The sequence below is a fragment of the Tachypleus tridentatus genome, chromosome 7 (genome assembly GCF_004210375.1).
Source record: "Tachypleus tridentatus isolate NWPU-2018 chromosome 7, ASM421037v1, whole genome shotgun sequence".
Lineage (NCBI taxonomy): Eukaryota > Metazoa > Arthropoda > Merostomata > Xiphosura > Limulidae > Tachypleus > Tachypleus tridentatus.
This window is the reverse complement of record NC_134831.1, coordinates 12,862,947-12,877,304: the sequence shown is the minus strand read 5'-3', so window position 1 is coordinate 12,877,304 and position 14,358 is coordinate 12,862,947. Positions and strand designations below refer to the sequence as shown.

At 30.3% G+C, this 14,358-nt stretch overlaps 1 protein-coding gene across 1 annotated transcript in view; it reads left to right on the top strand.

Annotated features, from left to right (window-relative positions):
- The window catches only part of LOC143255136 (tetratricopeptide repeat protein 21B-like), a 49,491-nt gene that overhangs the window by 11,446 nt on the left and 23,687 nt on the right, over window positions 1-14,358 (top strand). The window contains 9 exon segments of the mRNA XM_076510336.1: window positions 309-406; window positions 2,168-2,275; window positions 5,342-5,434; window positions 7,207-7,336; window positions 9,004-9,161; window positions 10,312-10,432; window positions 11,792-11,889; window positions 13,093-13,331; window positions 13,642-13,714. Of these exon segments, the coding sequence (XP_076366451.1) occupies window positions 309-406; window positions 2,168-2,275; window positions 5,342-5,434; window positions 7,207-7,336; window positions 9,004-9,161; window positions 10,312-10,432; window positions 11,792-11,889; window positions 13,093-13,331; window positions 13,642-13,714 (1,118 nt within the window).

Below are 14,358 nucleotides of genomic sequence, written 5' to 3'. Positions count from 1 at the left end.
ATGGGATACAGATAATGAAAGTACTAGAAGAATAGAATATTGGTAAATGAATACAGATCATACATGATCTTTTTTGTTCTAGAAGTCTAAAGGAGTGATATTTAATAGCACTGTTAAGATATATTTGTAAGAAAGAAATATTCAACTGTTGTAATTGATCATTAAAAAAAGAAAAGAAAAAGACAGGTTCATTAAAAACTAAAAATAAATAGATGTCAATTTAGTGTAATCTATTTGGAAATTAGATGTGAATATAAAACTGGGTTTTGCTTTAAGAACTTAGTTTAATTTTTAATTTGTTCATTTAGGAGTGATATTTTGCCAGCTGATAGAAGGACAATTAGAAGTTGCTGGCCAGCAGATTGAATTGTTGAAAGAAATTCAAAAGTCAACTGGCATGACCTCGGTAAGTCTATTTATAATATTTTGGACTGGAAGGATGCCACTTATATTTTCTAATTTTTGTCTTTCTCATAGTGGAAATAATTGATGAAGTTGCATGAGACTTAGTACAAACTTACTAAAATAATATATACTTTCTAGTATAAAAGTTGATGTAACTTGATCAGGTATTTATGAAAGTTTTTACATGGTGAAATTTCCGATGATTTATTGCGAGAAACAGATTTAAAAAAACAACAACAACAACATCACAGATAGTTCTTTTCATTTTTGAAATTTAACTTGTTTTTCTACTGTTGATTAGAAAGATCTGTTTTGTATATTCAGTTAGTTTCTTTGTGATTTATATTCATTGGCATATATGCCTTTTGATACTGCATTTTTTTCTGATTGAAGAGGTTACCACTTCTGGCTTTGCAAACGTTTAGTAATAATAATAATAAGCATGACAGAACTTTTGAAAGATTTAATGCTGTCCTCGGACTGCATCTTTAAAAATAGAATCAATACTACCTTCTTCAGGCTTGATATCATGATGTTTGTTAACATTAAATTTTGGCTGAGATCAGTTTATATCTAATAAATATGGTGAGCTGCATTCAATAATAGTCCATCATCTGTAAAGTAAATGCACCTGTGCTTTCAGTAGAAACATTTTAAATTCTTAAAAGCCATTTACTAATAATGCCACAAAAACAAATTATAAACTATCCAAATGTTTGTAAGATGATTGATATCCCAGCATAAGACTGAAACAGTTAAATGAATAAAATTTCAGAACATCATCTTAATTTTTGTCTGAGCTTAGCCTAATTGATGATAAGGCCCATTTTTTTCCAGAAATAAAAATATAATTATTTTGAGTTTCCAAAACTGTAACTTTCAGAATTTCTAAATATAAACCTGCATTATATTACAAATAGTAACAACTGTAATAAAACATGATACTATTAAAAACTTTATTTTTAACAAGAATTTTATCAATTTTTGTATATTTCTTATTTTCATTTTGATGTACAAGTACAGGGTGGTGCATAAATCCCTACCCATCCATATATCTTATGTATCCAGTGCATCTGTGTGCTGTCCCTCATTCTTGCTGCATAATATTATGTCACAATATGCTCTTCAAGTGTAAATGGGCTTACATCGGCCATATTTCTCTGAAAAAAAAGAAACAAATTTATACTACATGTGTAATTGAATATAACATAATAACATATGGATGGGTAGGGAGTTATGGGCCACCCTGTATACCAGCCACTTTTAGCTATTACTTTGCTGCCATTGTACCTCCTCTTTTTTCTTATAACTTGTTTTTCCAGGGCTTTTTATTGATGCATTCCATTACTGCACTTGACTATATGTTCTTTCTATGATATTGTTTAAAACTTTACTGCGTGTAGAACAGGTACTTAGATCTTCATTAAGCACATCTTAGTTTCATAGGGATTTATGCTTTTTTTGTCTGTTATTTTTTTATTTTCCATGATTGAAGTTAAAATGTGTGTAATTCTTAATTTAACAAACTCTTATTAATATCAGACATAGATAAATTATTTTTTAAATGTTGGGTTAATGTTTTTAATTTATGCTAAACATCGGACCTACTGATGCTTCAACTGTACAAGAATTAAATATGTGATGTGGAAATTGACTTACATAATAATGCTTTCTAATGCAGCAGTAAGGTTTGCATAGTTAAGACATTAAGCAGTATACTTTAAACTTTATAAATAATTCTGAAGTTGTTTGCTTCTTTCAGGAACTTTCATTTTTAAGTGGTATGTTAGCTCAGAAACAGGGGAAGAGGACAGATGAAGTGCTGGGTTATTTGAATGAAAGTGTTGAGTTACATTTTTCAGCACTTGAGGTAAACTTATCCAGTTAAGAATCTATTTTGTTTTGCTTGTAGAACTGTAGACTGAAATTAATATGAAAATGAATTACCTAGTATTTACAAAACTAAAATTCTAGTATTTAAGCTAGGACACAAAAGTCATAGAACTACATATTTAGGATAACATTCTGACTGAAAATCATGAAACAAGTACTATCTTGTGCTCCTCTGCTAGAGTTAAGTCACATTAAAAAAATTGATTATAGCATTAGGTGTTTGTTATCTTAGTCAATTAAGGTAAACATTTGTTATGGAAGTAAGAAATTGAGTTGAGTCATACTTACATTCTAAAATTAAAAATTTATAAAGATAATAAAAATAAGCATATATTATTGTCTTAAAATATTTTTTGCAAAGTAGGTTGTAATGGCATTGCATCATTTATTAATTTTATGTACCTGGAGTTTCTAAATGGGTGAGATTTTTTAGCAACTATACATGTATTTATACTTTAAAGATATTAAAGTTGTCTAATTTTGATTTTAGGTTTTGAAAGACTGTTAAATTCTAGACTTAAGACTTGTGTACCAGCTATGTAAACACATTTAAGTGAGGAAATAGCAAATCCCATTCTAAATTGTTTGAAATATATATATCTTGCACACCATCATATGGCAGATATGGAATCTGACTTCTTTAGCTAAGTATGAATGTTGAATTCTCACAATTACATTTAGAAGCTGAATATTGAGTAACTTATCCTTCGTTGGTTGGTTTAATTCAATGTTTGTTGCTTACAAGGTATCTTAATTGTCTGTTGTTTCAACTCTACTCAGAGTAAGTTTTGCAACCCCCAAGGCAGCATGGACAAGAAGGACTTTCATCTGATTTTCCTTTACAACTTCAAACTTGAATAAAAAGCTACCAAAGCTACATGGAACATCAACCAGGCATTCAGCCATGGATCTGTTACTGAATATATAGTTCAGCACTGGTTCAAAAGGTTGCAACATGGAGATGAATGTCTTGAAGACCACAAAGGTCATGGAAGGAAGCCGTCCTTAGATGAAAACACTTTAAGAGAAGCTGTTGAGACAGACCCTTTAGTACATGAGTTTGTAGAAAAGCTAGGCACAAGCAAAACAAGAATTGCCAACCACCTGAATGCGATTTAATGGACGAAAAAGTTGGATAAGTGGGTTCCGCATGAGCTGACTGAAGATAAAAAAAAAATCAGCATTATGAGATCTGTCAAGGATAACACTCCAAAAATTGAACGAACTGGGAATTGAAGTTCAGCCTCAACCACCTTATTCCCAAGATCTTTCCCCTACAGATTTTCATTTTTTCAAGCACTTTGACAACTTTTGGAACAATAAACTCTTTCAAACCAAGGCAGCTGCAGAATAAGCTTTCAGGAAGTTCATTGACCATAGAAACTCTGATTTCTACAGGTGGGATGTAAACAGCATTGTTAGACGTTGGCAAAATGGTGTTGAAGCAAATGGCGCTTACTTTGATTAAAGCATGTTTTACAACACTGGTTTATACTTTTCCAAACTTTGCAATTCAAAAACGACATTTATTTCTGGACAACTTAATATTACACAGCAGTTTATTATAGAAAATGTCCACTTCAACTGTGTTGGTTCAAAAAGTATTGACTTATTTTGCAAAGCGATGACTTTTAGTTATAAAATAATTATGTTTAGTACATACATGATGCCACAAAGTGCATGTTGTATTTTCTTGTTTTTGATGTGTACAAGAGATAAAAAAAGAAGTAACAAAGGAAACACCACATAAAAATGTATGCATATGTTAATTTCAAATTATCCATTAGAATAACATAATTCTATGTTATATAAGCAATTTGTATTTGCTAATGCAGTGATATGTTGCTACATATATTACCTGTGGAATCATGGATGGTATGTTCATCACTCATATCTCTGACTTAAAGTGATTTTCTGACCATTAACAATGTAATACCACTACATAGAAAGTTATGGCTGGAAGAATATGCCATAGCCTTTCTAAGAGAGAATATTTATGTATGTGTTTGTTAAAAGAGATAAAGCACATGACAGTTTTAAGAAGGTAGTTCTTCATGGAAGTGAACATATGTTTACATAGAGTAGTTAGGACAGCAACTTCATGGAAGTGAACATACATCTATAGAGAGTAGTTAGGACAGCAACTTCATGGAAGTGAATGTACGTGTACAGAGAGTAGTCAGGACAGCAACTTCATGGAAGTGAACGTACGTGTACAGAGAGTAGTCAGGACAGCAACTTCATGGAAGTAAACATACGTCTACAGAGAGTAGTTAGGACAGCAACTTCATGGAAGTGAACGTACGTGTACAGAGAGTAATTAGGATAGCAAAACCTCGCCTTGTTTTAATCCAAGGCAGAACATTTGTTTCACAAAATGGATGTTATGGGTGTAAAGGGGAGCCATCTTTGATTTGATGCTAGACATAGCTTCTGGTACCATACAAGGTGATAAACAAGGGTTTCTGGCTGACTAGAGGCCATAAGTAAAGGTTTAGCAAATTTTGAACACACTTCTCTCTTAGTGTCTATTGCAATTTGAAAGATAGCTCAACAAATTGGAGTCACAGGAATTTCCTTTAATTCTGATACACATGAAGGCTTTAGTGGACCTTGTGTCTTTCCTATAGTTAAACATGACTTTGGAAGCTGTAATTTATGTACATCAAAAGGGTTTTTGTAAAATACTTGTGGCATAAAATTTACCTAGCTATCTTTTACAGAAGTTTATTACAGCAAAAAACCAGTTTTAGGTCATGCATAATCATGGCTATTAGACTGAGCATGAATGACTTTGGTTGAAGGCAATGCAGAATGTTAAATATTGTTTTTATAAAGTGCAGTTAATCTCTGTTGTAAACACAATAACGTGTCCTAATAAAATGCGTTTGATATTTATTATACAATGTAAGGTTACGTTTTTAACAGCATCTTATTAGTATGAGTACTAGAGAATTTTAAATTATTTTGTACAAAAGCTGATTTTTTGTTATTTTCACATTTATTTTTGTTGTAAATTTTCATTCATTTTATTTGATTCTAGACTCTACCACTAGGGCTGACTTATTTCCTCTATCTGAACCCTGACTTTCTTCTGCTTATAGTCAAGTTGTATATGCATTATGTGCCAGAGCAGGTTTGTGGAAATATTTTAATACATTGTGAATGTTAATAAGAATAATTTGGGATAAAAATTATCTAAAAAAAGGATAATGTAGTTTATTCTAACAAAATAACTATTCTTGTGTAACAACTCTTTCAACTCTTAACAACTATACAAGAGTGCTTATTACATCATTTTGCCTTTCATTATCTCACCAGTAAGTTTGAGGATTTCCTCCACTAAAAACCAAGTTTCAGTACTTGTGTTGGGTACAGCACAGATAATAACTTATCATTTCGCTATATGTTTAACAACAAACAAACAGATTATTTTTTGTTGTACATCAAAACCTGGTTTCCTGTAAATGTTTAAGAAGAAATAAATTTACTTAAACAAATAACAGTTCGTATAAAAATTAAAATAAAACCATGTGTTTTGAGAAAATAAATTAATGTTTTGATAAATTTATTGTTTTCAACAACCATAAAGTCACTAGCCATATAACAATTTTTTATCAATTATGGACAAAGATCACCAGAAATATTAGAAACCTGAAAAGTCAACACTGCCTAATAAATCTTCATTATTTCATTAAGGGCTAGAGTTTGTTTTTTTCCCCACTAATGAATTAGCTTTAGTGTGGATTTGTATCGTTAAGGCTAAATTGAGTTCTAATTAAATTTTGTTTCATAAAATAGTGAAACAACTAATATGCCACCTGTTATCTACATGGATATTGGAACTGTTGGTGTTTAATTTCCTAAAATTTAATCATAATTTATTGTACTTGTATAGAATTGTAAAATTTATTTTGAAAAGTTATTAAATTGCAGTAAGCATATTATTTCATGAGAATATGAGTAATCAAGTCACAAATATTTATTTGGTGAAAATTGTTTTTAAAGTAAACACACGCACAAGAAATGAAGGAAATTGAGTAAAATAAAGATCTTATCATTGTATCTTTCAACTATATATAAAGTGTAATACCAGTAGATTTAAAATGCTTCATAATGCCAAGTGATAGCTCCTGTAATGTCTTAGGGTTAAAGGTAATAAACCTTGTGGTAGTACTTATACATTCTGTTTTATTGATCTTAATTTTAATTTGATGAAATAGCATGGGCCTGTGAATTTAAACTTCATAAAAGTGTTTTAGTTTAATAACAGATTTTCCATAGTTAAACTTTGGAGATTTCAAAAATAATATTTGTTTCTCTCACATAGGGACTTTTTACAAATTGGGAAGAAAAAAAACTTACTTAGATCAAATTATTATTTCGTTTATCATGATGAACATTTTTTATTATTATGTTTGTTAACAAAAATACAAACAAATATGACATCATATGAATGTGCATCCTCATTCTTCCTGATTCTTTTTGTGAAATCTATGTCTTTTAGTCTCAAAACAACATTCTGTGATTTTCTTTTATGTATTGTGTTGTGGTGCTTTGTAAAAAATCTGTACATGGTAGAGATAAATGAATATACATTTTGGATCAGCATACTGGAATTACTGTAGAATGTGTAAAAATGTCAAGGTAATAAAACCATCACAGGCCTGTGTAATCTGTTACAGTTACTGTAAGAAAAACAAAATTAGTGCAAGCTTGATTTTAAGGGAAAAATGATGTATTTTATGTGATATTACATGTAACATGTTACATGCACATTTGTTATGTACACTACAAGGTTTGATAATAGGTCATGCACCATTGTAGACATGGTACAATTTAAACAGTTAGTTGGTCATGTCTTTTACAAGTGAAAACTAACATTTTGTATGTACACCCATATTTCAGCCTGTAACTGTAGGTCAGCCTCAACCTCCAGCATTGAAAAGAGGCCTTACAATTCTTCAACCAGTTGCTAAAGCTTGTTCTGGTCTGTTGGAAGCTTCATATCTCACAGCAAAGCTGAAATACTTATCTGGTGAGATAGTTTTTTATGTGTAAAAATGTTTGGTTATTGTTTATTTGTATATTTCAAAAAACATGCAATATGTTATTAAGAACTATCAGAATTTCATTGATTTTTTTATTAGTTCTTCTGGTCGGCCCAAAACTACTTGGATGAATATGTCTTTATTTTCAAGATATTCTCTATGAATTCAAACGTACAAAAATTCCTTCAAAAGTTTGTAAAAGTATGAATTTGCAAACATAGATTTAAGATTTTTTTGAAGCTCAAAATATAAGCAACAAGAATGAAAAAAATATGTATGAAAGATAAATTGTCAATGAATAGCTTTTCATCCAGTATGAAACAGTAGAATATTACTCTTTATAAATCCAGGGAAACATAAAATTATTTTTGTAGAACAACCAGAGTAAACCATAATATTACTGTTTATAAAATAAGCACAGTAAGACAGAATATTAATATTTAAAAAAACCAGTGGAACATAATATTACTGTTTATAAAATAAGCACAGCAATACAGAATATTACTGTTTATAAAAAATGCACTGTAAGAATATTAATATTTATAAAAAATGCACTGTAAGAATATTAATATTTACAAAACCAATGAAACATAATATTACTGTTTATAAAATAAGTACAGTAAGACAGACTATTACTGTTTATGAAACAAGCACAGTAAGACAGAATATTAATATTTATAAAACCAGTGAAACATAATATTACTGTTTATAAAACAAGCACAGTAAGACAATATTACTGTTTATAAAACAAGAACAGTAAGACAATACTACTCTTTATAAAACAAGCATAGTAAGACAGAATATTATTGTTTATAAAACAAGCACAGTAAGACAGAATATTAATATTTATAAAACAAGAACTGTAAGAATATTAATATTTATAAAACCAATGAAACATAATATTACTGTTTATAAAACAAGCACAGTAAGACAGAATATTACCGTTTGTAAAACAAGAACAGTAAGATAGAATACTACTGTTTAGAAAACAAGAGCAGTAAGACAGAATATTACTGTTTATAAAACAAGAGCAGTAAGACAGAATATTACTGTTTATAAAACAAGAATAGTAAGACAGAATATTACTGTTTGTAAAACAAGAACAGTAAGACAGAATATTACTGTTTGTAAAACAAGAACAGTAAGACAGAATATTACTGTTTATAAAACAAGAACAGTAAGACAGAATACTACTGTTTAGAAAACAAGAACGGTAAGACAGAATATTACTGTTTATAAAACAAGAACAGTACAACAAAATATTGCTGTTTGTAAAAGAAGTACAATAAAACAGAATATTATATTCATTAAACAAACATGAGGTCATAATTGATTTTCAAGGTTTTGAAATAATGATAAATAGTTGCCAATAACTTATGATCATGCAATAGATGTGATGGAATGTTATTGTTATAAATTATTTGTATAAAGTTAAAAGGCTGTGTTTTTGTAATTCTGCTCAAACTTTTTTGATCTTGCTTATCATAATGTTACCACACAGTCAAAACCACCCATTGTAATTTATGTTTCAGTATAAGAGATGTTTGTATCTCAAGCCAGTGTTAAAGAATTGGGATTTTTTAAAGAGTAAATGGTTTCATATATACATATATATGCTTTTCCTCTAATGCCTTTGAACTTTTTATGAATGTAGGTGACACTTCAGCTGCCCAGGGAATCCTTCAGAAATGTTTGGAGCATGATGCTGCTTTTTCTGATGGAAGGCTTCTCTTAGCTGAGATTTTTCTCCATCAAGGCAACCACCAGAGTGCTAACCAGGCCTTAGAAGTAGCACTTAGCTACAGTTTTGAAGTATGTTCACTTTGAACCTATGAAGTTAAAAGATTAATACATTAATTTATATAATACCATATTTGAAACTGAACACTTTTATTACACTAGAAGAGTAAAGAATCATTGTTTAGATGGATAGAATAAAACAGTAAAATTAAAGCAATTGAAAAAATTTTGTATGTATAAAGCATTGTCATGTAAGTCATGCAAGAATTAATCACAAAAAATAACTAAGTAACTAGTGACTAAAGTTTTAATTAGTGTTTTTATTTACCATGAAGTAAACACAGTAAAGTAAGATTTTTTGTTAAATAAGAAGAGTCTGGGTGTTCCGTAAAAAATTGGGCTGATTGTGGCCTGGTTCCAAGCTTGACAGAATGTGAATTTGTGTGTCCATCATTTGTGTCCAGTAACTGAAATTAAAAATCTTGCTCCATACTTTGGGACTATGGATGCTGTAAAGGATGGCAGCAAATTTTCCCTATTCAGCTAGAGTAGTCCAAGAGTTGGTGGTGGGTGCTGTTGGTTAGTTGTCTTTCTTCTAGTTCATCAGTTCAAAATTAGACTTCTAGCATAGATACCCTTTGAATAGCTTTTCAATTTAAAAGTGTTCTTTTGTTTCTATATATGTTCAAACATGCAAGTTCTGTTTATCATTTGGTGTTTGCTTATAAGTATTATTATATTAAAAAACTTGATCTTAAAATTGGGAATTTTCTAAATTAACTTTAACAAAATATAGATAATGAAATTTAACAAATATAAAATTCACTTTCATCTAACAATAATTAGACATTATTCAAGTAATGATTAGTAGGCACTCATTTAGATAAGAATCATTATAAACCATTCAGGTAACAAATATTAACACACGTTCATTTAACAATTATAAGACAATCATTCAGGCAACAAATATTAACACACGTTCATGCAACAATTATAAGGCAATCATTCAGGCAACAATCACTAGATAGTTATTCATGCAACAGTCATAAGACAACAATTCATGTAACAATTTTCAACAGTTTTTAAGGATTTTTTTTCATTTGTTCTCTGCTAATAAGTTAAAAAGGAAGAATAGAAAAAAGAGATATTGTCATAATATATGATACACAAAATTGTTGTATGTATCCATAAGAAATAACAGAAAATTTAATTTATTTTCTAGGTTCGAGAGAGGCCTCTATTTCATCTCATAAAAGCTAAAATCCAAAAGAAACAAGGCCATTTTGAGGAAGCAGCAAAAACGTTACTAGCAGCTATGACCATTGCAGGTCTAAAACCATCGAGTATGTGCTTTCATCTTTATTGCAGTTGTAGATAGTTTATTGTATTATTTTTAGTTGTCAGTTACATAACTTCCATCTGTCCGAATGCCACTGACAAGAACACAGGGAGGTGTCATAAACAACAAAATAATCAGGGTTTGCAGTTAGTATCTGTACTTTACTGGTTTCTAGTATATCGTATGTTGAGAATAATACCTGTTATCACATGTCCAATCTTTAGAGTTCAGACCAATGCTTCCTCTGGTATTTCAACTTCACTTTTCACAGAATTCTAAATGTTTGATCTGGTAGTGTTGAGTTCATACTTCAAATAATAAGTGAATCAGGCCTTAAAAATTGGTAATAGCATTAAATATGGAAAACTGGGAACTCCCATGCTCTAGAAGAGAATGTGAATATGTTTACATGACTGGTTGCACATTAGATATATGCGTGCATGACTTACTTTTAGCATTTGGGCAGGTCAAACTGTGTATGCCATGATATTTTAGGGAGTTACATTCACTTTAATTAAACTACTTGTGGTATAAAACAAACTTGACATAAAAATATGTTATATAAATTTAGTGCTTAATTGTATAAAGAGCTATTTGTAAACAACATTGAATCCCCCTAGTGTGAGATTTTGGATATTTGTTCTTGAGCCTTTTTCTATTCTGGACTATTTTTTTGTATCTTCTGGATAACTACAAAATATAACATAAAATATTCTATATAATTTTATCATAAATATTCTGAAGCTATATTTTTATATTCTTCAACCTTATGGGGCTAGAGAGCAACCAGTGAAAATTCAGAAATCACTTTTTATGTTTATCTTAAACATGCTGTAATTTACAGTTTACTAATAGATTAGATTTTTCTGAGGCCAAGTCCCATTACATCTGTAATCAGCAGAAAGCTTAGGTTTCAACTGATTCATTGCCATAGTCATCATGTCATGTGGGCTTACAGATAATTAACAATTTTTATGTGAAAAACAAATTTCCTACAAGGATGCACTTGGAATAATATATTGATTTGTAACTACTTAAGTCACATGATTAGAGATGCTCTATCATTACTGGTAGTACTAGATGGTAACAGTACAGGTAACCATGAAAAGAATGCTCATTGTGTAATTTTGTTGAACAATAATCATTAGCTTTCAAAAATCAAGCAGAAAAGGTGAAAACCAAGTTTTTTTCAATCTGTTTATACTTAAAAAGTAACTTATAAGCTGTTGAATAAATTGGCTTTAGATACAAGCCCAGGTGTTTATGATCAGTTAATTTACTATGTTTTTGTGGAATGAAAATTGCCTTTCATGATTTTATGATTATCTCCCTCCTCATTTGTTATTATTTTGATTGTTTCCAGGTGCATCAAGCAGGAAACCTAAACATCATATTAGCACCAGTGATAAAGTGTCACTGTTTCTGGAACTGGCAGATACCTATCGTCAGTTAGACCAACAGGTCAGTACTTTTCTTGGGGCTCCATAGGTAATTGATACTGTACAACTTACTCTTTAACCTACACGTAGAATAAAGGCATATGATAAAGGTACATTGAGCACACAGTTACCTTATCTCCACAATAATTAGAAATTTGGGGACCCAGTATTTGGAAGGATTGGCATATTGAATTGTAGTACTAGTACAGGAGAGACAAGATTTGGAATGAACTGAAATGAAAAATAAACACTTTGATAAAAAGTTTAGTTAACCAGCAATGCTAGTGAATAGTTGGCAAAAGTTGGGATACCAGTGATGATTTGACTGATGCTTTTAGGGAGGAAATCAATGAAAGAATGTTTCTGGCAATGCCAGAAACAGCTGTTTTTGATCCAGCAGCTGTACGTGTTTAAGCTGTTTGTTCATGTCTTGTTTGCTGAAGTTGTGGAAAGCAATAAACTTATTTGGAATTATTACATGACAAATCTGTTTGATATTTTAAACTTTTTCATGAATTTAAAGCAGAGGTGTAGTCAAGACTGAGTGGGGGATGTCAAGTTTGAGATAAGTATATCTCTTATACATATCTCATCCAGTGTATACTGAATCAATAGGTTTTATTCTTTCCTAATGTGCCATCATACTAGTCTCATCCAGTATATACTGAATCAATAGGTTTTACATTTTCCAAGTGTGTTATCATACTAGAGTGTCTTCTAGTATATACTGAATCAATAGGTTTTATATTTTTGAAGTGTATTATCATATCAGAGTCATACTGAATCAACAGTATATACTCAATCAATATAATGAATCAATCAAAAGAAGAAATCCATTCAGCACAGATTTATTTTATAACAGCAATATGTGTAGGTTTTGTTGAAATTAATTTTCAAAGGTGTACAGTGTTGGAAGTAGGTTTGTTTCTTGAGATTCTGAGCTATTGTGATTATCATCTCAAAATAGTCACTGTTGTTTATTCACCTATAATGATTTATTTTAGGTTAAAAAATCAGACCTAATTATCAAAACCCTTTTGCTAATTTTTTGTTTCTAAAAGAACATTTCACTGTGATTGTGTCTCATCCAATTATTATAGTAATATTTGTGCACAGGTCATTGACTGCAGCTGCAGGAGGTGGTATATTATATGCATTATAATTTGCAGTGAATATGTTTATTATCGTGAATGGTATCATACCAAACTGATAAAATATGTTGCAGCATGAAGCAGCCAAAATAATGCAAGATGCTATAAATGAGTTTCAAGGAACACCTGAAGCAATGAGAATCACAATTGCAAATGCTGACTTGTCCCTTGCACGAGGAGACGTGGAACAGGCACTTGGAATCCTCAGAAACGTAGAACCTGAACAACCTTACTACCTTCAGGCAAGAGAAAAGATGGCAAATATCTACTTACACCACCGGAAAGATCGCCGTTTGTATGCCAGCTGTTACAGGTTGGTTTTTATCATATTATTTAGATGTTGTGGATTTGGGGTATAGATAATATTTGACCCTTTAAAACTGACTGTTTCTATAGAAATGAATGAAATTTAAACAAATTCAGAGAATAGCAACTTGATTTTCTATATAATGTTGCTGTATGTAAAGTTGATGCCATTGGGATACAAATATTTGTATGTGTTTACTCTATAATGTTGTTGTATATAAAGTTAATGCCCATGTAATACATATATTTGTGTGTGTTTACTCTATAATGTTCTATTTAAAGTTAATGCTCTTGGGATATGTATATGTTTATTCTAGAGAACTGGTTGACAAAGCTCCAACACCACAGTCTTATCTTTTGCTGGGAGATGCATACATGAACATTCAAGAGGTAAGTTCCTTTAGATAAATTATTTGTAATAAAATTAGAGTACTCTGGTTAACTTACACATGTTTTATGTTTGGGTACATGTGTAGTTTAAAATAAAAAATAGTGTTGAATGTTTTTATTATTGCATATCTGATTTTATTTTTCATTCCAAGGGCTCATTGTAATGTAAATGAATCTACACCTTCATGCCCATAAAATAAACAGAATAAAAATAATAAAAACTAAAAATTTTATGCTCAAATGTATGAATCAGAATATACACAAAAGTTAAAACACCATAAAGAAATATGTAATCAAAAACGAACTTTATATATGATAAGGTGTTTATTCACACAAACACAGTGTTTGGACTTCCATGTAAACATGTTAGGTTTATGGTATAAGAGCCTAATATTTGATACTTCTCTCTGTTTTCCATATTTTTAACTTTATATTTTGACTTCATAATACATATTTATTCAAATAATCACACAAGTTAAATGCTTTAAAATGAGGATTTTTTTTCATGATATTAATTTCTGGTACAAGTTTTTCTTGTGAGTCTTGCAAAATAAAATAAAAATGCATGTGCTTGTGTGGCTCAAACTGAAAATTAACATGCTTTGATTGTGTATTTGGCTTATAATAGCTGTGCTAGCTCTGAA